Genomic DNA, 24,531 nt, shown 5'->3' on the forward strand with positions numbered 1-24,531 from the left:
AAAATACAAATGAAAAAAAAACAAGAGAGGGAAAGAGCCACTAAAAAAAACCTGCAAGACAGGAAACAAAAATGGCAAAAGTAAGTCCTTCTCCATCAGTATTACTTTAAATATCAATAGACTAACTACACCAATTAAAGATATAGACTGGCTGAATGGATTTTCAAAAAAACCCAAACAAACAAGATCCAACTATATGTTGTCTACAAGAGAATCATTTCACATCTAAGGACACATACAAGGTAGAAGTGAAAGGCAGATAAAACAATTCTATGCCATATTCTATGCCAAGAGAACAGACAAAATAGAATTTTATTTATTTATTTTTATTAAAAGATTTTAGGGCAGCCCGGGTGGCTCAGCAGTTTAGCACCTGCCTTCAGCCCAGGGTCTGATCCTGGAGACCCGGGATTGAGTCCCACGTCGAGGGCTCCCTGCATGGAGCCTGCTTCTCTCTCTGCCTGTGTCTCTGCCTCTCTCTCTCTCTCCTCTCTCTGTCTCCCGTGAATAAATAATTTTTTTTTAAAGATTGTATTTATTTATTCATGAGAAACAGAGACAGAGAGGCAGAGACATAGGAAGAGGGAGAAGTAGGCTCCATGCAAAGAGCCCAGTGCAGGACTCAATTCAGGGACTCTAGGATCACGCCCTGAGCCAAAGGCAGATACTCAACCGCTGAGTCACCCAGGCGTCTCAACAAAATAGAATTTAAGATAAAAATTGTCACAAGAAGGGTCCTAGTGGCTCAGTCAGTTAAGCATCTGCCTTTGGCTCAGGTCATGATCTCAGGGTCCTGGATCAAGTCCCGCATCAGGCTCCCTGCTCAGTAGGGAGTCTGCTTCTTCCTCTGCCCCTCCCCCCTGCTAATGATCTCTCTCTCTCTCTCTCTCCCCCTCTCCCTCAAATAAATAAGTAAAATCCTTTAAAAAAAAAAAAACTGTCACAAGAGACAAAGACACTTTAATAATAGAGGTCAATTCACTAGTAAGACATAGCAATTTAAATATATATGGAAGCTAACATTAGAGCACTAAATTTATGAAGCAAACACTATGACTAAAGGGAGAAAGAGCAATACAATAGTACTAAGAAACTCCAAAACCTCACTTTCAGATATGGCTATCCATAAACCACCACACAATTCCATAAGCAAAGAGAGGACGTGAACAACACTACAGACCAATTATACCAAACAGACATAGTACAGAACACTCTAACCAGTAACAGCAGAATATATATACATTCTCCTCAAGAGTACCTGGGACATTCTACAAGATAGACCACATGTTAGGCCACAAAATATTAAGAAGGCCACAAATTTAAGAAGATTGAAGTCCTACAGAGTACCTTCTCCAACACAAGGTGATGAAACCAGAATCAAGAGAAAGAAAAGAGGAAAATCCATAAATATGTGGAAACTCAGCAATATACTCTTAAATAACTAATGGGTCAAAAAAGAAATCACAAAGAAAATTTAGTAAATATCTAGAAACCAATGAAAATGAAGACAGTGTACCAAAACTTAAGGGATGCAACAAAAGCAGTACTAAGGAAAGTTTATAGGCAGTAAACACTTATATTTCATGAAGGAAGAGCTCAAATCAACAAACTAACCTAACATCTCTAGAAACTAGAAAAGTATGAATAAACTAAACTCAAAGTTAGAAGGATAGAAATAATAAAGATGAGGGCAGAAATAATGAAATAGAGAATAAAAAGGTAAAAAAAAATCCGTGAAACAATCACTTTATGAAAAAAATAAAATGGACACATCATTAGCTAGAATAACTGAAAAGATTCATAGCTAAAATTATAAATAAGATAGATATTGGGATCCCTGGGTGGCACAGCGGTTTGGCGCCTGCCTTTGGCCCAGGGCGCGATCCTGGAGACCCGGGATCGAATCCCACATCGGGCTCCCGGTGCATGGAGCCTGCTTCTCCCTCTGCCTCTCTCTCTCTCTCTCTCTCTCTCTCTGTGACTATCATAAATAAATAAAAATTTAAAAAAAAGATAGATATTACAACCAATGTCACAAAAATAAAAAGGATTAAAAGAGATTGCTATGAAAAATTAAAGGTCAACAAATTGGATAACCAAGAAAATAAGGATAAACTCCTAGAATTGTACAACCTATCAACACTGAATCATAAGGAAATTTTTAAGAATCTTAACAGACCTATAATTATTTAAAAAAAATTGAAGCAGTATTCAAAAACCTTCCCACAAAGAACAGCCCAAAACTAGATGCCTTAACTATTAAATTCTACCAGACATTTAAAAAAGATTAACGCCAACCCTCGAATTCTTCTAAAGAATCAGAGAAAAGGAAATACTCCCAAACTCATTCTATGAGGTCAGCACTATCCTGAAACCAAAACAAAAGTCACACACAAAAAATCAAAAACCAAATTCCCTGATGAATATTGTTGATACAGAAATTCTATAGAATACTCTTTTTTTTTTTTTTTTTTTTTTAACGAGAGAGAAAGAGAGAGAGAGAGAGAGAGAGAGGCAGAGACACAGGCAGAGGGAGAAACAGGCTTCATGCCGGGAGCCCAATGCGGGAATTGATCCCAGAACTCCAGGATCACGCCCTGGGGCCTAAGGCAGACACTCAACCCCTGAGCCCCAGGGATCCCTAAATAGAATACTCTTTAAACCAAACTCAACAGCACATTAAAAGAATCATACACTACAACCAAGTGAAGTTAACACATGGAACGCAAGGATGGTTCAACATGAAAAATGAATGTAATACACTGTATTAACAAAATGAAGGCAAGAAAACGTGATCATCTCAATGCAGATAGAGCATTTATTTGACAAAATTCAATATACTAACGTGACTTAAAAACAAAACAAAACAAATAAACTACCTCAACATAATAAATGAAACCATACATTAATGGCTCACAGCTAACATATGCAGTGGGAGAAGACTGAAACTTTTAAGATCAAGAAGAGGTCAGGTCAATGATGCCCACTCTAAGACTATTCAACAAAGAACTGTAAGTTCTAGTCAGAGGAATCAGACAAGAAAAAGAAAAGGAATACAAATTTGAAAGGAAGAGGAAAAATATCAGTTTACAGATGACTTGCTCTTACATCTGCAAAGCTGTAAGGATTTCCAAGAAAAACTGTTAGCATTAATAAATAAACAAAGTTAAAGGATACAAAATAACAAAAAAAGTCAGTTACATTTCTATACACTAACAATGATCCATCTAAAAAGGGAACTAAAAAAAATCTCATTTATTAAAGTAGAAAAAAATACTCAGGAATAAGTTTAACCAAAGAAGTTAAAAACTAAAAAACAGTGCTAAAAGAAATCAAAGAAGTCACAAATGAATGAGAAAATATCTTGTGCTCATGGATTGGAAGACTTAATGTTGTTAAAATACCACACTATCCAAAGTAATCTACAGAGATTCAATGCAATGTCCATCAAAATCCCAATGGCAGTTTTTACAGATAGAGTGGGAAAAAAAAAGTCCTAAAATTCATATGGAATCTCATGGGTCACCAAATAGCTAAAACAATTTTTTTAAAAGATGTTATTTATTTATTCATAAGAGACAGAGAGGCAGAGCATAGGCAAAGGGAGAAACAGGCTCCCTGGAGGGAGCCCGATGCGAGACTCAATCCTAGACCCCGGGATCATGCCCTGAGCCAAAGGCAGACACTCAACCGCTGAGCTACGCAGGCATAAAACAATCTTGAAATCGAAGAACAAAAACGGAGGCCTCAGATTCTTTGATTTCATAACTTAGTATAAAGCCACAGTAATTAAGTAATTAAGACAATGTATACTAGCATAAAGACAGATATATAAGGCAAAAGAAAAAAAAAACCCAGAGCACCCAGAAATAAACCCTTGCACATATGGCCAAATGATTTTTGGCTAGGGTGCCAAGACGATAACAGGGAAAGGACAGTCTTTTCAAATAAACGGTGATGGGAAATCTAAATTTCCACAGGCAAAAGAATGACGTTGGACCTATAAACAAAATGGAACTCAAAATGGATTAAATACCTAAAAGTAAGACCTAAACTCTTACAAGAAAACATAGGGAAAACATTTTAGGACACTAGATTTGGTAGTAATTTCCTGGATATGACACCAAAAGCACAGGAAACAAAAGAAAGCATCGACAAAATAAAAACATAAAAATTAAGCCAAATTTTAAAATTTCTGTGTCAAAGGAAACAATCAACAAAGTGAAAAGGCAACATACAGCATGGAAGAAAATAATTGCAAATCATATATCTGAAAAGTTATTATCCAAAAAAAATATGCAACTTCTACAACTCAACAGTGGCAACAAAAATAACCCAATTAAGAACTGGGTAAAGGACTTGAGTAATTTCTCCAAAGACGATATAAAAATGGCTAAAAAGCACATAAAACAATATAGTCATTAGAGAAGTGTAAATCAAAACCATAAGATAGCCCCTTCACACCAATCAAAAAAGCTAGTATCAAAAGAACAGGAAATAAATGGTAGGAAGAATTTGGAAAAGTTGGAACCTTTATGCATGGTTGATGCATACATAAAATGAACGTAAAATGACACAGACATTATTGAAAACAGTCCCTAAATTTTACCTGAAAAAAAAAAGTTAAGAATAAAATTATTACATCATCTGGCAATCCCAACTCTGAGTATATACCCGAAAATTCAAAGTAGGGTCTCAAAAAGATACTTGCATACTCATGTTCATAGTAGCATTACTCACAATTGCAAAGAAGTGAAAGCAACCCAAATGTCCACAAACAGATGCAAGAATAAGGAAAACATGGTATATGCACACAGTATAATATTATGCAGCCTTTTAAAAAGAAGGAAACTCTGTTACATGCTATACCATGGATAAACCTAGAGGACACACTAAGCAAAATAAGCCAGTCATAGAAGGACAAATATTGTATGATTTTACTTATATGCAGTACCTAAATATTAAAAAAAAAATAAAAAAATAAAAAAACAACCAGAAGGTAAGAAAGTGGTTACCAAAAACTGGAGGACTGGGGAGGGGAAATAAATACTTCATAAGTATAATTGCTGTGTTACAAGATTTAAAAATTTTAGAAATCTATAATACAACAATTATAATTAACACTGCTGAATCATATGCTTAAAAATGGTTATGATAGTAAATTTAACATTATGTGTTTTTTACCACAATGAAAAAAAGATTTAAGCACACACATGAAAATCAAAACATTTTCTCAGACAAAACTTGGAAGGAATTTGTCAGTAGATCTTTCTTGCAAGAAATGTTAAATTCTACAATAAGGAAGAGGATATAGGTCAGAAAATCGAATATATATAAAGGAAGAGTACTAGAGAAGGAATAAATTAAGGTAAAATAATTATCTTTTTTTTTTTTTTTAAGATTTTATTTATTTGAGAAAGAAAAAACAAGCCGATGGGAGGAGTGGGGGAGAGGGAGAAGCAGACTCCCTGCTGAGTAGGGAGCCTGACTCGGGGCTCAATCTCAGGACCCTGAGATCCTGACTTGAGCTGAAGGCAGACACTTAACCAACTGAGCCATCCAGGCACCCCCATTTTTATCATTCTTAACTGATCGAACAGCATTTGTTAAAAATAATACTAGCAACAATAGATTCAATTATGTATGTTTATCTAAATGTTGATATATGCTTATGTACATATGAAGTGAGTGACAGCAATGATATAAGGGATGGAGGGGCAAAGAAATTAGGAATATTTCGTTTTAATGTACTTTAGTACCTGTGAAGCAGTATATTGTTACTTGAAAGTTAGTTGTAAATGTATAGTGCAAACTGAGGAAACCACTAGAAAAAAAAGTTTAATTAATATACTAATAGGAGGAAAAAATGGAATCATAGGAGAGAAAATGCTCAATTGAAACCATGAAAGGCAGGAAAAGAATGGAAGACAAAAATAGGAACAAAGAATGAAGGCAAAAATAAAAAATACAGTAGCAAAATGGTAGATGCTAATTACGACATCAGTAATCACTTTAAATATTAATGGTCTAAATACATCAACTAAAAGACTTCCCAGGCTCCATAACTATGTGAAATAAATATCTGTTGTTCAAACCACTCATGGATGGTATTTTTGTCATAGTAGCTTGAACAGACTAAGACACATGCTAATGATACCAATAAAAATACAGCAGAGTAGCTCTGTTAATTTCAGATAGAGCAGACTTCAGGGCAAGGGAAGTTATCAGACATAAAAAGAGACATTATATAATGATAAAAGGCTTGATACTCCAAAAAGACATAACAAATCTTAATGTGTATATGCATAAACACAGAACAAAATGCCTAAGGTGAAAACTGATAATAACTGCAAGGAAAACAGATTAATCCATTATTATAGTTGGGAGACTTCAACACCCCTCTATTAGAAGTGGACAGATCCAGTAAGCAGAAAATCAGTAAGGATACAGTTGAACTCTAAAGCATCAAACATCAACTAGATATAATTGACATATAGAGTATGTCATCCAACTAGAAGCAGAATATACATTCTTTTCAAGCTCACATGGGACATTCACCAAAACAGACCACATTCTGAGCCATAAAACACACCTAAAGAAATTTAAAAGAAATCACACAATGTCTGCTCTCAACCATAATTTAATGAAACTAGAAACCAGTATCAGAAAGAGGGCTGGAAAATCCCCAAATACCTGGAGATTAAACAACACACTTCTAAATAACTCATGCATCAAAGGAGAAACCTCAAGAGAAACTTTTAAACATTTCTAACTAAATGAAAATAATAAATATAACTTATCAAAATTTGTGGTATGCAGTGAGGGTAATCCTTAGAGGGAGAGTTACAGCACTGGATGGATTTGTGTGTGTGTCCATTGTTTGTAAGAAAAGAAAATCTAAAATCAATAATCTAAACTTTCACATTATGAAACTGGAAAATGAGCAAATAAATCCAAAAAAGGAAATTAAAAAGAGTAATAATCCTATTTTATTTTATTGCAGAAATCAATGAAGTTGCAAATAGGAAATCAATACTGAAAAATCAATGAAACAAAAGCTGATTCTTTGAAAAGATCATCAGTAAGCCCCTACAAAGCTCAGAAAAAAAAGAGAAAAAGCACAAATTACCAATATCAGAAATGAAAAAGGGGTCATCACTACTCATTCCATGTATATTAAAAGGCTAATAAAGGAATCATGTGAACAACTCTGTACCCACAAATTTGATGGCAATGAAACAGACCAATTTCTCGAAAGACAGAATCTAACAAAACTCACACAAGGACAGTCTTAGTAGACTTGCACATGTTAAAAAACAAAACCTGAACCACTAACTAATAACATACCAAAACAGAAAGCACCAGACCCAGCTGGTTGCATGAGTGAATTCTATCAAACATTTAAAGAAGAGTTACCAATTCTTTACAATTTCTTCCAGATAACAGAAGCAGGGGGAATACTTCCTAATTCATTTTATGAAGTTAGCATTGCCCTCCTACAAAAACGAAAGATGTTACAAGAAAAGAAAACTACTACCTCTCATGATAAATTATCAACAAAATATTAGTAAATTGAATCCAACAATGCATAAAAAAATTATAGACCATGACCAAAGTGGGATTCCTAACTGGATTATAATAAATTCAATGCAATCCCCAAACCCAGCATTTTTTTTCTTTCTTAGATATTGACAAACTGATTCAAAGTTTATATGGAAAGGCTAAACGCCACAACAGCCAACACAATAATGAAGAAAAAGAAAGTTAAAGGGCTAATACTACCAGCTTTAGGGCTACAATAATCAATACAGTATGGAATTGGTGAAAGAATAAACATAGATAAAAAAGACGAAACAGGTCAGAAACAGACAAATGTAGTCAACTACTCTGACAACAGCGCAAGGGAGAAAGGACAGTCTTTTTAACAAATGGTGCCAGAACTGGACATGCCAAAAAATGAATCTAGATAAAAGAGAATTGTATCAGATAGCCCAGCCCGGGTGGCTCAGCGGTTTAGCGCCATCTTCAGTCCAGGGTGTGATCCTGGAGACCCGGGACTGAGTCCCACATAAGTTTCCCTGCATGGAGCCTGCTTCTCTCTCTGCCTGTGTCTCTGCCTCTCTCTCTCTCTCTCTCTGTGTGTGTGTGTGTGTGTGTGTGTCCCTCATGAATAAATAAATGAAATCTTTTTTAAAAAGAGAACTGTATCAATATGATAAAGGGGATTTTTGAAAATCACACAGTTAACATCATACTCAATAGTGAATGACCAACTGTTTTCCTTCTTGGATGAGGAACAGAAAAGGAGGCACATTTTCACCACTGCTGTTCAACATTATCACAGAGCATTACTACTAGAGCAGTTGGACAAGAAAGCAAAGGAACCCACATTGGAAAGGAAAAAGTAAAACTATGTCTATTTATAGAAGACATGATCCTATATATAGAAAATCGCAAAGAATTCATAAGAAAGCTACTAGAGCTAATAAATTCAGCATTTGGAGGTTACAAGATCCATTATATAAAAATCAGTTGAGTTTCTGTACACTAGCAATGAACAATCCAAAAAGGAAATTAAGAAATCAATTCCATTTGCAATAGCATCTTAAAGAATAAAATACCTAGGAAAATTTTTAAGAAATGAAAGGCCTGTATACTGAGAAATATAAGACATCGATGAAAGTAATTAAAAACTTAAATACATAGAAAGACATTCCATGCTCATAGATTGGGAAAGCCTAATATTAAGATGGCAATAATATCCTAAGCAATCTACAAATTCAACATAATCCTTACCCAAATTCCAACAGCCTTTTTTGAAGATATGGAAAACGTGATCCTCAAATTCAAATGTAATTGGCAAGGGATCCTGAATATCTAAAACATTCTTAAAAAAAAAAAAAAAAGGTAGGACTCATACTTCCCTGTTCAAAATATACTGCAAATTTAAAGTAATCAAAACAGTGTAGTACTGGCATAAGGACAGACATACAGACCAATGGAAGAGACTTGAGAGTCTAGAAATAAACCCATACATCTATAGCCAATGTTTTTGACAAGGGTGAAAGACCATTCAATGAAGAAAGAATAATCTTTTCAACAAATGGTGCTGAGACTACTGCATTTCCATGTACAATCTACATAAAAACTTGGAGCCCTATCTCACACTATACGTAAAAATCTACTCGAAAATAAGGAGAAAGAAGAATGCTTCTGTACTGCTGCTTGGACTGTAAAATGGTGTAGTAGCTGCAAAAGACAGTACGAGCAGTTCCTCAGAACCTTGAACACAGAATTTCCAAACAACTCAGCAACACCACCTTTAGGTATACGTACTCAAAAGAACTGAATTCAGGAACTCAAACATACACTTTTACAATTTTCATTGCATCATTATTCACAATAGCTAAAATGTGGAAGCAATCCATGTGTCCACTAACAGATGACTAGATAAACAAAATGTGGTAGAAACACATGATGGGGGGCATCTGAGTGGCTCAGGCAGTTAAGCATTTGCCTTCAGCTTGAAAAATGATCCCAGCATCCTGAGATCAAGCCCTAAGTCGGCTCCCTGCTCAGCCAGGGAGTCTCCTTCTCCCTCCCCCTGCTCTTGCACTCTTGCTCTCTCTTCCCCTCTTATTAAGATTTTATTTATTCGGGAGGAAGAAAGAGAGAGAGACAGAGTACAAGCAGGGGGAGCCATAGAGGGATAATGAGAAGCATGGTCCTGGCTGAGCAGGGAGCCCAATGTGGGGCTTGATCCCAGGACCCTGGGATCATGATCTGAGTTGAGGGCAGAAGCTTAACCAACTGAGTCACCCAGATATCCCAATAAATAAAATCTTTTGGGGAAAAAAAAGAAATACACAATGGAATATTACTCAGCCATGAAAAGCAATGAAGTTCTAGATCCCAGGAAGAAGATGAGAAAGTAGAAAGACGCTCAACTCACCTCATCCCATGGATACAACTAGATAAATAACCCAGAAAATGACCCAAAGACTAGCAGAACAGTCTCTCCACAACTAAATGTAGAGACAAGGCCACCTAAAAAGGGCAAGAAGGGTGGAGACAATGTCAGGAGCCAAATGGAACTGTCCAGGGAAGGGAGGGACATGAAAGGTACAGAAAGGGGGGGGGGGGAGGAGTAGACCCTCACACCAAGCGCTCCAGGCACAATGCATAAAACTGCATGAAAACCAAAGGGGCATAATTTTCTGAGTTCTTACAATCAGCTGGGCTTACTACCCAGGAACTTTAAAAATTAGCAGGCTCTACTTTGGAAGAGCCAAGAGGGTAATGGGAAATGAAGCCCCCACCCTTAAAAAGGCAGCACAAGAAATAGCCCCACAGAGACAGAGCATAGAAGCATTAGTTTGGAAAAAAACAAAACAAAACTTGGGGTATACAGGAGAAGGATTTGATTAATAATCTCAGAGTACATACTGGAGGGGAAACCTCTCCAGGAACAAAGGAGTCAGAAGGATCCATTTCCTTCCTTCACTCCCCAGCCTAGGCACACAGACAACTACAGGAACCAGTGAAGCACCAACATTTCCTATCTAACTTTCTTTCCTTTTTAAAAAGATTTTATTTATTTATTCATGAGAGACCAGAGAAAGAGAGAGAGAGAGACAGAGAGAGAGAGAGAGAGAGAGAGAGGCAGAGACACAGGCAGAGGGAGAAGCAGGCTCCATGCAGGGAGCCTGACGTGGGACTTGATCCCGGGTCTCCAGGATCCCAACCTGGGCTGAAGGCAGCGCTAAACTGCTGAGCCACCCGGGCTGCCCGCTACCTAACTTTCTAACAGCATGCCCTACCTTGCATTCTCCTACAGACCTGCCTCCAATATGCCCTTGGCCAGAACCTATCCAAAGTAGTGCCACAAGCCTGGCAGGGTGCAAGCAGGCTCAACAGGGACTAACAGCACTCCAAAGTGACTCCTGCCCCAGAGAGAGGGAAGGATAACCACACACACCATTCTGACTATACCCCAACAGTGGGCTAAGGGCAGATATCTGGTCTGACTACAGACCCCACCCAACAACAAAAGTTTCTCAGGGGACAAGAGAGAGAAAGTGCCCTGCAGTTACATGCTACTGCATCTCTGGAAAATGCCTGGTCTAACTCAAGACAAAGCTGGCCTCAGACTGGCCCACTAACAACATAAGGACCAAACCCTGCCCAGAATGGGCAGAGAGCCATTACGGATGAATGGGACTGAAGGCAGAAGCAGCTCAGCCACAACCATAGGGCACACGCAACACATATTGGAGATACCCCGAAGCACCAGGTTCTGGTGAACAGAAGACATTGCACTGCAGAACCTCTTCTTCATAAGGCCATTACTTTCAAGAGCAAGAGACATAGCTGACTTTCCTAACACAGAGAAACAGACAGAGACAAAATGAGGAGACAGGGGAATATGTCCCCAATGAAACAACAGGACAAAAATCAAAGGCAACAAAACACACAGGTAATATGCCTGATAGAGAACTTAAAATAATGGTCATAAAAATACTAATGAGACTTGAGAAAAACTGGAGGATGATCTCAGTGAGACCCTCAACAAAAGTGATAGAGAACATTAAAAAGAACCAATCAGAGATGAAGAACTCAATAACTCAAAAATACAATAGAGGGAATAAATAGTAGACTACAGGAAGCAGAAAAATGGATCAGTGACATGGAGGTCAGTGTAACGGAAATAAATCAAGGTGAGGAGAGAGGAAAAAAATAATAAAAATTGAAAATAGACTTAGGGAACTCAGTGACACCATCAATTTGCATTATAAGGATCCTAGGAGGAGAAAAGAGGGAAGATAACTTGTTTGAAGAAATATTAAAAAATTTCCCCAATCTGGGGAAGGTAACAGAAATCCAGATCCAAGAAGCAAAGAGAGTCCCCGACAAAATCAGCCTAAGGAAGTCCACACAAAGATGCACAGTAATTAAAATGGTAAAAAGTGAGGCAAGATGGTGTAAGAATAAGGGTCCTCCTTTTATGTGGTCCCTAAATTTAGCTTAATATCTGTCAAACCATACTGGACACCTATTAATTCAACCTGAGATGTAAAGAATGAACAGCTGGAACTCTATAAGTAGACAAGTGACCATTATTTGCAAGGTAGGAGTATGGAGAAGAGAAATGGAGGGAATATATTGGAAGATGAACAGAGAGGGGAGGGAGCCTTTGTAAACCGGCTGCAGGAAAGTGATACAGCCCTGGAGCTCAAAATCAGGACCTTTACAAATCTGCTCCTGTGAGAGACTGCCCTGCATGAAAGGTGCTCAGTGGTGAAGTGAGGCAGAATCACAGGAGGGACAGTGGGGTCTCAGTATCCCCAGAGTCACAGAAAGAACATGGGCATCTGAGCCAGCAGAGTTATCAAGCATTGGAATGGGGAAATGAGTTTAGGTCAGAGAGTTTGGGAAAAGGCTTAGCATGTTGTGCCATAAACCTTGAGCTGCAGATGGATCAGGTGACTGCTCTCTGCTGGATTTCTACAAAGGACTGGAATGCAGCAACCCTTTGTCTTCCTCCAGGAGAGGTAGAGGTGCGCACTTGATGGAGTGAATGCTCTCCATGATAGAGGTTAAAGAGCATCTTACTAAAAAATGAATGGGTCAACCAGGAAATTATAGAGAAAAATTAAAAAGATTCATGCAAACTAACAAAAATGAAAGCACAACTGTTCAAAATCTTTGTGGTCAAAGCAAAGTGGTCCTAAGAGGGAAGTACATTTCAATCCAAGCCTCCCTCAAAAAATTAGAAAGATCTCAAATACATAAGCTAAACTTACACCTAAAGGAGCTGGAGAAAGAACAGCAAATAAAGCCTAAACCAAGCAAGAGAAGAGAAATAATAAAGATTAGAGCTGAACTCAATGAAATAGAGATGAGAAAAACAGCACAACAGATCAACAAAACTAGGAGCTGGTTCTTTGAAAGAATTAATAAGATAGATAAGTCCCTAGCTAGACTTACTAAAAAGAAAAAAGACTCAAAAAATTTTTAAAGATTTTATTTATTCATGAGAGACAGAGAGAGAGAGAGAGGCAGAGACAGAAGCAGAGGGAGAAGAAGGGTCCCCATAGGAAGCCTGATACAGGGATTGATCCCAGGACCCCAGGATGACAACCTGAGACAAAGGCAGATGCTCAACCACTGAGCCATCCAGGTGCCCCCGAAAGACTCAAATTAATAAAATCATGAATGAAAGAGGAGAGATCACAACCAACACCAAGGAAATACAAACGATTTTAAGAATGTATCACGAGCAAACATATGAATGCCAAGAAATCAGGCAATCTGGAAGAAATGGATGCATTCCTGGAAGCCTATAAATTATCAAAACTAAAACAGGAAGAAATAGAAAACCTGAACAGACCAATAACCAGTAAAGAAATTGAAGCAGTCATCAGAAACCTCCCAAGAAATAAGAGTCCAAGGCCAGATGGCTTCCCAGGGGAATTCTACCAAACATTTAATGAAGAAATAATACCTGTTCTACTGAAGCTGTTTCAAAAGATAGAAATGGAAAGAAAACTTGCAAACTCTTTCTATGAGGCCAGGTTGATCCCCAAACCTGACAAAAACCCCATCAAAAACGGAGAATTACAGACCAATATCCCTGATGAACATGGATGTCAAAATACTCACCAAGATACTAGCCAATAAGATCCAACAGTACATTAAGAGGATTACTGACCATGACCAAGTGGGATTTTTCCTGGGATGCAAGGGTGGTTCAACATTTGTAAATCAATCAATGTGATCACATTAATAAAAGACAAGAACCATATAGTCCTCTCAATTGATGCAGAGAAAGCATTTCACAAACTACAGCATCCTTTCCTTTTTTTTTTTTTTTTTTTTTTTTTAAGATTTATTTATTTCTGATAGACATAGAGAGAGAGAGAGGCAGAGACACAGGCAGAGGGAGAGGCAGGCTCCATGCCGGGAGCCTGACATGGGACTCGATCCCAGGACTCCAGGATCGCGTCCTGGGCCAAAGGCAGGTGCTAAACCGCTGCGCCACCCAGGGATCTCCTACAGCATCCTTTCTTGATTAAAATGCTTCAAAGTGTAGGAATAGGAGGAACATACCTCAATATCATAAAAGCCATCTACAAACAGCCCACAGCGAATATCATTCCAAATGGGGAAATCTGAGAGCTTTTCTCCTAAGATCAGGAACATGAGAGGGATGCTCACTCTCACCATTGTTGTTCAACATTGTACTAAAAGTTGTAGCTTCAATAATCAGACAACAAAAAGAAATAAAAGGCACTCAAATTGGCAAGGAAGAGTCAAACTCTCACTCTTTGTAGATGACATGATACTGTATGTGGAGAACTCTACCCCAAAACTGCTAGAACTCATCCAGCAATTCAGCAATATGGCAACATACAAAATAATGCACAGAAATCAGTCGCATTTCTATATACTAACAATGAGACTAAAAAAAAGAGAAATTAAGATATTGATCCCATTTACAATTGTACCAAAAATTGTTAAGATACCTAGAAATAAACCTAACTAAAGAAGTAAAGCATCTGTACCCTAACAACTACAAAACATTATGAAATAAATTGAGGAATACACAAAGAGATGGGGAAACATTTCACGCTCATGGATTGGAAGAATAAATGTTGTGAAAATGCCTATGCTACCCAGAACAATTCCATTCAACGCAATCCCTATCAAAATACCATGGAATTTTCTCACAGAGGTGGAACAAATAATCTTAAGATTTGTATGGAACCAGAAAAGACCCCGAATAGCCAGAGGAATGTTGAAAAAGAAAACCAAAGCTGGGGGCATCACAATGCCTGACTTCAAGCTGTATTACAAAGCTATTATCATCTAAGACAGTATGGTACTGGCACAAAAACAGACACATAGATCAATGGAATGGAATAGGGAACCCAGAAATGGACCCTCAACTCTGATCAATTAATCTTTGACAAAGCAGGAATGAATATCCAATAGAAGAAAGACTATAAATGGTGTTGGGAAAACTGGACAGCCACATGGAGAAGAATGAACCTGGACCATTCTCTTACACCATAGACAAAGATAAAATCAAATGGATAAGAAATCTAAATGTGAGACAGGAATCCATCAAAATCCTAGAGGAGAACATAGCACCCTTTTTGACCTCAACTACAGCAACTTCTTGCAAGACATGTCTATAAAGGCAAAGGAAATAAAAGCAATAATGAACTACTGGAACTTCATTAAAATACAAAGCTTCTGCATGGCAAAGGAAAACAGTCAATAAAACTAAAAGGTAACCTAGGAATGGAAGAAGATATTTGCAAATGACGTTATCGGATAAAGGGTTAGTATACAAGATATATAAAAAACTTATCAAACTCAACACCCAAAAAGCAAACAATCCAGTCAATAAATGGGGAGAAGACATGAACAGATATTTCTCCAAAGAAGATCTACATATGGCCTACAGACACATGAAAAAATGCTCCATATCACTTGTTATCAGGGAAATACAAATCAAAACCAACGAGATACCACTTTACACCAGTGAGAATGGCTAAAATTAACAAGACAGAGGGGATACCTGGGTGGCTCAGCAGTTTAGCACCTGCCTTCGGCCCAGGGCATGATCCTGGACTCCCGGGATTGAGTCCGCATCGGGCTCCCTTCATGGAGCCGGCTTCTCCCTCTGCCTGTGTCTCTGCCTCTCTCTCTCTCTCTCTCTCTCTCTATGTCTCTCATGAATAAATAAATAAAATCTTAAAAAAAAAAAAAAAACAAGACAAAAAACAACAAATGTTGGCAAGGATGTGGAGAAAGGAAAAACCCTCTCACACTGTTGGTGTTGATAGGATGTAAGCTGGTGTAGCAACTCTGGAAAACAGTATGAAGGTTCCTCAAGAAGTTAAAAATGGAGCTACAAACTAGCAATTATACTACTAGGTATTTACCCAAAAGATACAGATATAGTGAAATTATGAAACACTTGCACCCCAATGTACATAGCAGCAATGTCCACAATAGTCAAACTGTGGAAGAGCGAGCTGAGATGTCCTTCACAACAGATGAATAAAGAAGACATGGTCTATATATACAATGGAATATTACTCAGCCATCAGAAAGGATGAATACCTACTGTTTACATTGACATGAATGTAACTGGAGGGTATTATGCTGAGTGAAATAAGTCAATTAGAGAAAGACAATTATATGGGTTCACTCATATGTGAATATAAGAAATAGTGAAAAGAATCATAAGGGAAGGAAGAGAAATTGAGTGGGGAAAAATTAGAAAGGAAGACAAACCATGAGAGATTCCTTACTCTGGGAACAAATGGTTGCAGAAGAGGAGGTAGGTGGAGGGATGGGGTAACTGGGTGATGGGCAATAAGGAGGGCATGTGATGTGATAAGCACTGGGTGTTACACTGTATGTTGGCAAATTGAATTTAAATTTAAAAAAAAAGGAAAAAATAAACTTGCATTGCTACCAAAAAAATAAGATAAAAAGTAAATAAAAATTAATAAAAAGTAAAAAGTAAAAAGTAGTGAAAAGAGCATTTTAAAAGCATCAAGAGAAAACAGTTACAAAACAGGCAAAGCCAATAAAGCTATCAAATGGTTTTTTAGCAGAAACTTTGCAGGACAGAAATGGCATGATATACTCAAAGAGCTGAAAGGAAAAAAAAAATCTTCAACCAAGAATACTTTATCTAGCTAGATTCATCAAAGTGGGGGGAGGACTCAAAATAAAAAATGATAGAAGAGAAATAACAACAGACACTACAAAAATCCAAAGGGTTATAAGAGAATATTATGAAAAAGTGTATGCCAACAAATTGAACTAACTAGAAGAAATGGATAAATTCCTAGAAACATATACTCTTCCATAACAGGAAGAAATAGAAAATGTGAACAGAATAGTTACCAGGTATGGAAATGTGTTAGTAATAAATAAACCTCTCAAGTCCAGGACAAGATGGCTTCACAGGTGAATTCTACAAAATATTTTATTTTATTTTGTTTTATTTTATTTTTAGGATTTTAAAAATTTATTTGGTGGGGGAGAGGCAGAGGCAGAAAGAGTTCAGACTCTGTTCTGAGCAGATAGCCAGACACAGGGCTCAATCTCGCAATCCTGAGATCATGACCTGAGCTAAAAACCAAGAATTGGCCACATAACTGACTGTACTACCCAGGACCCCCTATGAAACATTTTAAAGAAGAGTTAATACCTATTCTTCTCAAATTATTCCAAAAATAGAAGAGGAAGGAAAGCTCCCAAATTCATTCTATGAAGCCAGAATTATCCTGATATCAAAACCAGGAAAAACCACAATAAAAGGGAACTGCAGGCCAGTATTTCTGATGAACACAGATGTAAAAATCCTCAACAAAAAATTAGCAAACCAAATCCAACTATACATTAAAAAAATCATTCTCCATGATCAAGTGGGATTTATTTCCAGGATGCAAGGGTAGTTCAGTATTCACATATCAGTCAACATGATATATATCAATAAAAGGATAAAAACCATATGATCATTTCAATAGGTACAGAAAAAGCATCTGACAAAATACAACATCCATTCATGATAAAAACCTACAACGAAAAAAAAAAAAACCTACAACGAAGTAGGTTTAGAGGTAATGTACACCAACATAATAAAGGCTATATATGAAAAACCCACAACTAACATCATACTCAAAGGGAAAAACTGAGAGCTTTTCCCCCCAAGGTCAAGAACAGAAACAGGGATGTCCATTTTTACCATTTTTATTGAACACTGTACTGGAAGTCCTAGCCACAGCAATCAGATAACAAAGAGAAATAAAAGGCATCCAAGTTGGTAAGGAAGAAGTAAAACCTTCACTATCTGTAGGTAACATGATACTAATATACAGAGAACCCTAAAGACTCACCAAAAATCTAATAGAATTAATGTATTCAGTAAGGTTGCAAGATATAAAATCAATATACAGAAATCCATTGCATTTCTATAAACTAATAATGAAGCTGTAGAAAAAGAAATTAAGAAAATAATTCCATTTACAATTGCACCAAAAATAAAATACCTAGGAATAATCTTAACCAAAGAGGTGAAACTCTGAAAACTATAAAATGTTGATAAAAGATATTGAAGATGACACAAAGAAACAGAAAGATATTCCATGCTCATGGATTAGAAGAACAAATATTAGCTCAAGGTCCATGCTACCTAAAACAATCTACAGATTTAATGCAACCCCTACCAAAATGTCAACAGCACTTTTCAAAGAACTAAACAAACCTAAAATTTGTATGGAACCACAGAACACCCCAAGTAGCCAAAGCAATCTTGAAAAAGAACAAACCTGGAGGTATAACAATCCCGAATTTCAAGATATAGTACAAAGCTGCAGTGATCAAAACAGTATGGTACTGGCACAAAAACAGACACATAGATCAACAGAATGGAATAGAAATATACCCAGAAATAAAAGCATGCTTATAGTCAATTAATCTTTGACAAAGGAGGCAAAAATTTGCAATAAGAAAAAGACAGTCTCTTCAACAAATGATGGTGGGAAAACTAGACAGTCACATGCAAAAGAATGAAACTGGATCACTTTCTTAGATCATACACAAACATAAACTCAAAATGGATTAAGGACCTAAATGTAAGACCTGAAACCATAAAAAATCATAGAAGAGAACACAGTAATTTCTCTCACATCAGCTATAGAAATGTTTTTCTAGATAGGTCCCTGAGGCAAGGGAAACAAAAGCAAAAATAAACTACTGGGCTATACCAAAATAAAGCTTCTGCATAGCCAAGGAAATAACAAAACTAAAAGGCACTTACTGGATGGGAGAAAATTTTGCAAATGGCATGTCCAATAAAGGGTTAATATTCAAAGTATATAAAGAACTTATAAAAATTCATTGCCCACTAAAGAAAAGAAAAACAACAAATCCAAAAAAAAACCCTTCAATGTCCAAAAAATAAACCAATTAAAAATGGGCAGAAGACATGAACAGACATTTCTCTAAAAAAAAGATACACAAATGACCAACAGATACATGAAAAATGTTCAACATCACTTATCATCAGAGAAATGTAAATCAAAACTACAATGAGACATCACCTCATACCTGTCAGAATAGCTCAACTCAAACACACAGAAACAACACGTGTTGGGGAGGATATGGAGACAAAGGAACCCTTTTGCTCTGTTGATGGGGACACAAACTGATGCAGCCACTCTAATAAACAGTATGGAAGTTCCTCAAAAAGTTAAAATTAGAACTACCCTATGATTCAGCAATTGCACTACTGGGTATATTTACTCAAAGACTACAAAACACTAATTCAAAGGGATATATACACTCCGAATGTTTATAACAGCGTTATTTATGATAGCCAAGATATGGAAGCAGCTCAAGTGTCCATCTACTGATGAACAGGTAAAGAAGATGTATATGTGTGTGTGTATGTGTATATATATACACATACACACACACATACACACACACACACACACACACAGTGAAATACTATTCAGCCATATAAGAAGAATGAAATCTTGCCATTTGCAACATAGATGGAGCTAGAGAGTGTAATGCTAAGCAAAATAAGTCAGTCAGAAAAAGACAAATACCATATGATTTCACTCATGTGGAATTTAAGAAACAAATGAGCAAAGGAGTAAAAAAGAGGGGGGGGGGGCAAACCAAGAAACAGACTCAACTATAGAGAACTGGTGATTAACCAAAGGGGACAGCTGAAGTACATGATGTGGATTAAGAAGTACATTTGTCATGATAAACGCCAGGTGATTAAAATTAAAACTTAAAAAATGCAATTCAAAACCAGGAAATATTCAATCATATTGTTTTGAATGAATACATAGCTGGTAAGACTTAATACAAAGAAATGATATCATAAGCCTGGATGATTACTTCCAGTAAGGAAAGGATTATGATTTAGAAGGGTATACAATAGTTTCTGGGGTGCTATAATGTTCTATTTCTTAAACTGGATGGTTCCAGAAATATGTATCTTAGATACTTTTTGTATACATATCATACTTCACGTTTAAAAAAAACAGGATAGTACAGAAAAACAACCACCCTGCAAGATGAATATGGCTAGAGAAAAACCTAGTTATGTTGACTGGTTCAGAACTAGAAACCTTAAAGGGAGGTTCGGGCTCCCAGTTAATCATATTTTATTTCTCTGGTCCATCTGCCCACTCATTCTCCTAGAACTATTTCATCTTTCTGTTCTTAAACCTCCAACATCTCTCTTCTCCCATCATCCTCATCTTCAGTTAATGATTGTTTCCTACTTCACTGAGAAAAATGGAAGTAAAGAAAATTTCCACAGGTGTACCACCATGAATACCCATGTCCCAGGATTTCTTATTTTTATTTATTTTTTTATTTTTTCTTAATTTTTATTTATTTATGATAGTCACAGAGAGAGAGAGAGAGAGAGAGGCAGAGACACAGGTAGAGGGAGAAGCAGGCTCCATGCACTGGGAGCCCGATATGGGATTCGATCCCGGGTCTCCAGGATCACGCCCTGGGCCAAAGGCAGGCGCCAAACCGCTGCACCACCCAGGGATACCCGTCCCAGGATTTTATACTCACATATTCTACCTTCCATCAGAGCTCAACGCTCCCTGCTACTGCTATCCTAAGACTAGGCCACCTATTTGTGCACCAGCTCCCATTCCTCCTTCTCTTCTCAAAGTTAGTATTACAGCAACTCTCCTGTCAACTGTAACATCAATTTCCTTCAGCAAACATGCTTTATTTCTTAACCCAACTTCTCCACCAGCTGCTACCTCATTTCTTTGCTTCCATTTTTCAGTAAATTTCTTGAAAAGTTGTCTCTGATCCTTTTCCTTTCATTCTTTCCCAAACTCACCACAATCTCAGATTTTTGGCCTGTCAGACTGCTCATCAAGATAATCAGTAAGTTCTAATAATCAACTGTTGGTTCTCATCTTACTTATTTATCAGAAGCATGTGACACAGATTATCACTCCTTGCTCTTTGATAGATTTGCATCACTTCAGTGTTTCTGGTAAAGCACACTCTTCTGATTTTCTCCTTAAATAACTGGTCATTCCTGCTCCATTTTTACCACTGATTCCTCTTCTTCCTTACTTAATGTTGGAATGTCCCAGTACATCTTTGGTATTTTTCTGTCTACCTATACTCATTCTCTTGGTACTGTCATTCAGACTCATGATTTAAATACATCTTTATATAATACCTCCAGTTCAGATCCCTCTCTTAAACTCCACTCTTTATAATGTCTACTAGACATCTGAAATTCCACATGTCCAAAACTAATTTCCCAATTTTCTCCCCAAACCTGCTCCATTTATTAACCATCCTTACCTCTATTTAAAGCAATGCCATCCTGGAGTCATCCTTGTTTTTCTATCCACATCTAGTCCATTAATAATCCAATGTATTCCATCTTCCAAATATATCCAGAACTTAAGATTTCTTCATCTCCTCCACTGCTACTACTCAGTTCAAGCCACATTCATATCTCACTTGGATTACTGCAATGGCATTTTATCTGGTCTCTCTGCTAATACCTTAGACCTCCTATACCCTGTTCTTAACAGAGCAGCAGAAAGACCCTTTTAACATTTAATTTACATATTACCTTTCCCCTGCTCAAAATCCTATAATGGCTTTTATCATCTTACTCAAATGAAAAACCCACCATGTATGCCTAGAACAACATCCATTTTTTAAACTTTTTTTTATGGGTTTTAGAATCATAAAAATAAAATGAAGCTTAAAAAAGTGATTCCTATAGCCAGTCCTCAAACCACTTCTGGCCTATGAATAATTTACTTAATCCACACTGAATGGGAACAGTGCAGTACATTTTTATAAATGTCTTTATCCCTTTCAACATGCGGTTTTTCCTAGTTTTTTTGTTAATGTTATATTTTTAGTAAAATAGTGGTTATTACACATGAAACGTTTTAAAAATATTTTATTACTTAGAAAATAAAATTTGGGCAGAACTAAATTTTAATGCCTTCATTGTTTCTCCTCTCTATGCATTTTTTTTTTCCTGCTAAATTAAAAAACAGAACACTTTTTACTGGTATATGGAATTGAAAAGTCTGGGGCTACTATCCAGAAGGATTTAACAAGCATGTACTAAAGCACAGGTAGGAAAAATTATACTGACTAGATTTTCACACCCACATACCTCCCCAGCTCTGTCGGGACTGGCTGTGTGACAGTAAAGTTTTTTGCCTCTCTGATCCTCTATTTCCTCATCCATAATGCCCATTAAAGTATCCATTTCATAGAAATATGAAAATTAAGTGAGATGATACATTTAAAATATATTAAAACACATAATAGCCACATGAGTGTTTAGTTAATGCAACACCATTAACTATGTATTTAGTTAACACAATGTTAACGTGGTACATGGTGGGACAGAGAGTGGAAGGAGGGTTAGTGGGAGTAGACAATCTTAATGCACAGAAGTATTATATCCATTTAGGTTCATAACTGCTGGCACATGGTGATAATAAAAAGCATTTTGGTCAGTTTCACTATTGTTTATAAATTCTCAGCAGACCATTTACCCCCTTCTTGCCTTCACTTGTGTTCACCTCAGCAAAAGACCATCTCCCACATTCACTCACTATTAAAGGAGTATTAGGCATAGCATATGGCAAGGACTCAGAAGACAGTACTAGAGTAAGGGCAACACGTATTCTTAAACTAATGGTGTTTGTTTAGAAAATAAAAATATTCAATTACCTTTTTTGAATTTATGCACGGGGAGCTTCTTAAGTTGATCTTTACGAAGTCTGTTTCTTCTGGCTCTATGTCTGTCCTGGACAAATTTTGTGATCTAAAAATAAAGAAAAAAAGAAACGAGATACTAAACATGCAAATAGAAAATGGCCATTAAAATAATAGACATGTTTCTGGATAGCTGCTGCAAATTAATCCAATTTACTTAAACTCTAATTGCATTAATTGAACACTAATTACATAAGTAAATAATTTACCTCACATTATCCTTCGTTTTTTTAATCACTGACCTAAGTTATCTACTCTAACAGAAACATTATAAATAACATAGAACTGTTGGTTTGCAAATATAAATGATATTCCACAGGTTACAAAGACTCCACTGGATCAAGAAGAAGGCAGAGTTAAAATTCCTGTAAGTTACAAATTCATAAAATTTTCAAACATACATTTATTAGTCACTACACTTTCAGTTGTAGCAGCAAACTGAATACAAGTACTACAAAACACTGTACTATGAATACTAAGAAATGCTGAATAAAATATACAAAATAATTTCAACTATAGGTGACTATGCTTGCAAGAATGAAAAGGAAGTCCACAGGGCCAGGGCCAAATGCCAAGAGTTACATCCATAAAAAGAAAAAGAAAATTTTTTTAAGGTTTTACTTATTTATTCATGAGAGACACAGAGAGTCAGACACACAGGCAGAAGGAGAAGCAGGCTCCCCATGGGGAGCCCAGGATCACAACCTGAGCCAAAGGCAGATGCTCAACCACTGAGCCACTCAGGTGCCCCCATAAAAAGAAAAATCTGACAAATTTGACTTTATCAATGTTAAGGACTTCTATCCTCAAAAGAACTGTCAGAAAATAAAAGACAAACCACAGATTGAAAGAAAATATTTGCAAATTGCATATTTGATAAGGGATTTGTATACAGAATTTATGAAGAACTCAAAACACAATAACAAAAAACAAGCAACTCAATAGGAAAAAATGGGTAAAATATCTGAATAAACATTTCACCACAGATGATACATGCATGGCAAATAAGCACTGGAAGAGATACTCAACATAATTAGTCAACGAGAAATGACAATTCATCACAAATACCACTATACACCTATTAGAATGACTAAAATTAAAGAGACTATATCAAGTGTTGGCAAGGAAGTGGAGGAACTGGCATTGTGATACACTACTGGTATATCCACTTTGGAATGCTGATGGTTTTTTAAAAATAACTTTAAACACACATTTACCATATGTCTCAATCATCCCACTCTTACTTTTATTTACCCAATAGAAATGAAAATACAAATCCATGTAACAACTTGTACACAAATGTCCATGTCAGCTTTATTTGTAATATCCAAAACCATAAACAACTCAAATGCGTATCAACAGGTAAACGGATAAACAAAACTGTGATATATTTATACAACCAAATATAACTGGGTAAAAAAAAAAAGAATGAATCAATATTCTCAATAAAATACATGAATCTCAAAATTATCCTAAGAAAAAGAAGTCAGACACAGAAGAGTGTATAATGTACATAATGTATGATTCCATGTGTATAAAGCTGAAAAAATACAAACTAATCTATAGTGACCAAAAGGAGATCTGCACCTAGGAATGAAGGATGGGAAAAGGATGAAAACACGAACGGGTGAGAGAGAAGGATGATCAAAGAGAATGAGAAAGTTTTTTGAGTTAACTGATATTTCA

General features: G+C 36.5%; 1 protein-coding gene across 8 annotated transcripts in view; it reads right to left on the minus strand.

Annotated features, from left to right (window-relative positions):
- RNF13 (ring finger protein 13) overlaps positions 1-24,531 on the minus strand; it is a 201,226-nt gene that overhangs the window by 21,500 nt on the left and 155,195 nt on the right. For all 8 annotated transcript variants that reach the window (XM_077864719.1, XM_077864716.1, XM_077864720.1 and 5 more), the window contains one exon: positions 22,801-22,894. In XM_077864719.1, coding sequence (XP_077720845.1) covers positions 22,801-22,894 — 94 coding nt within the window. The remainder of the gene's footprint in view (positions 1-22,800; positions 22,895-24,531) is intronic.

The sequence above is a fragment of the Canis aureus genome, chromosome 22, assembly GCF_053574225.1.
Source record: "Canis aureus isolate CA01 chromosome 22, VMU_Caureus_v.1.0, whole genome shotgun sequence".
Taxonomy (NCBI): Eukaryota; Metazoa; Chordata; class Mammalia; order Carnivora; family Canidae; genus Canis; species Canis aureus.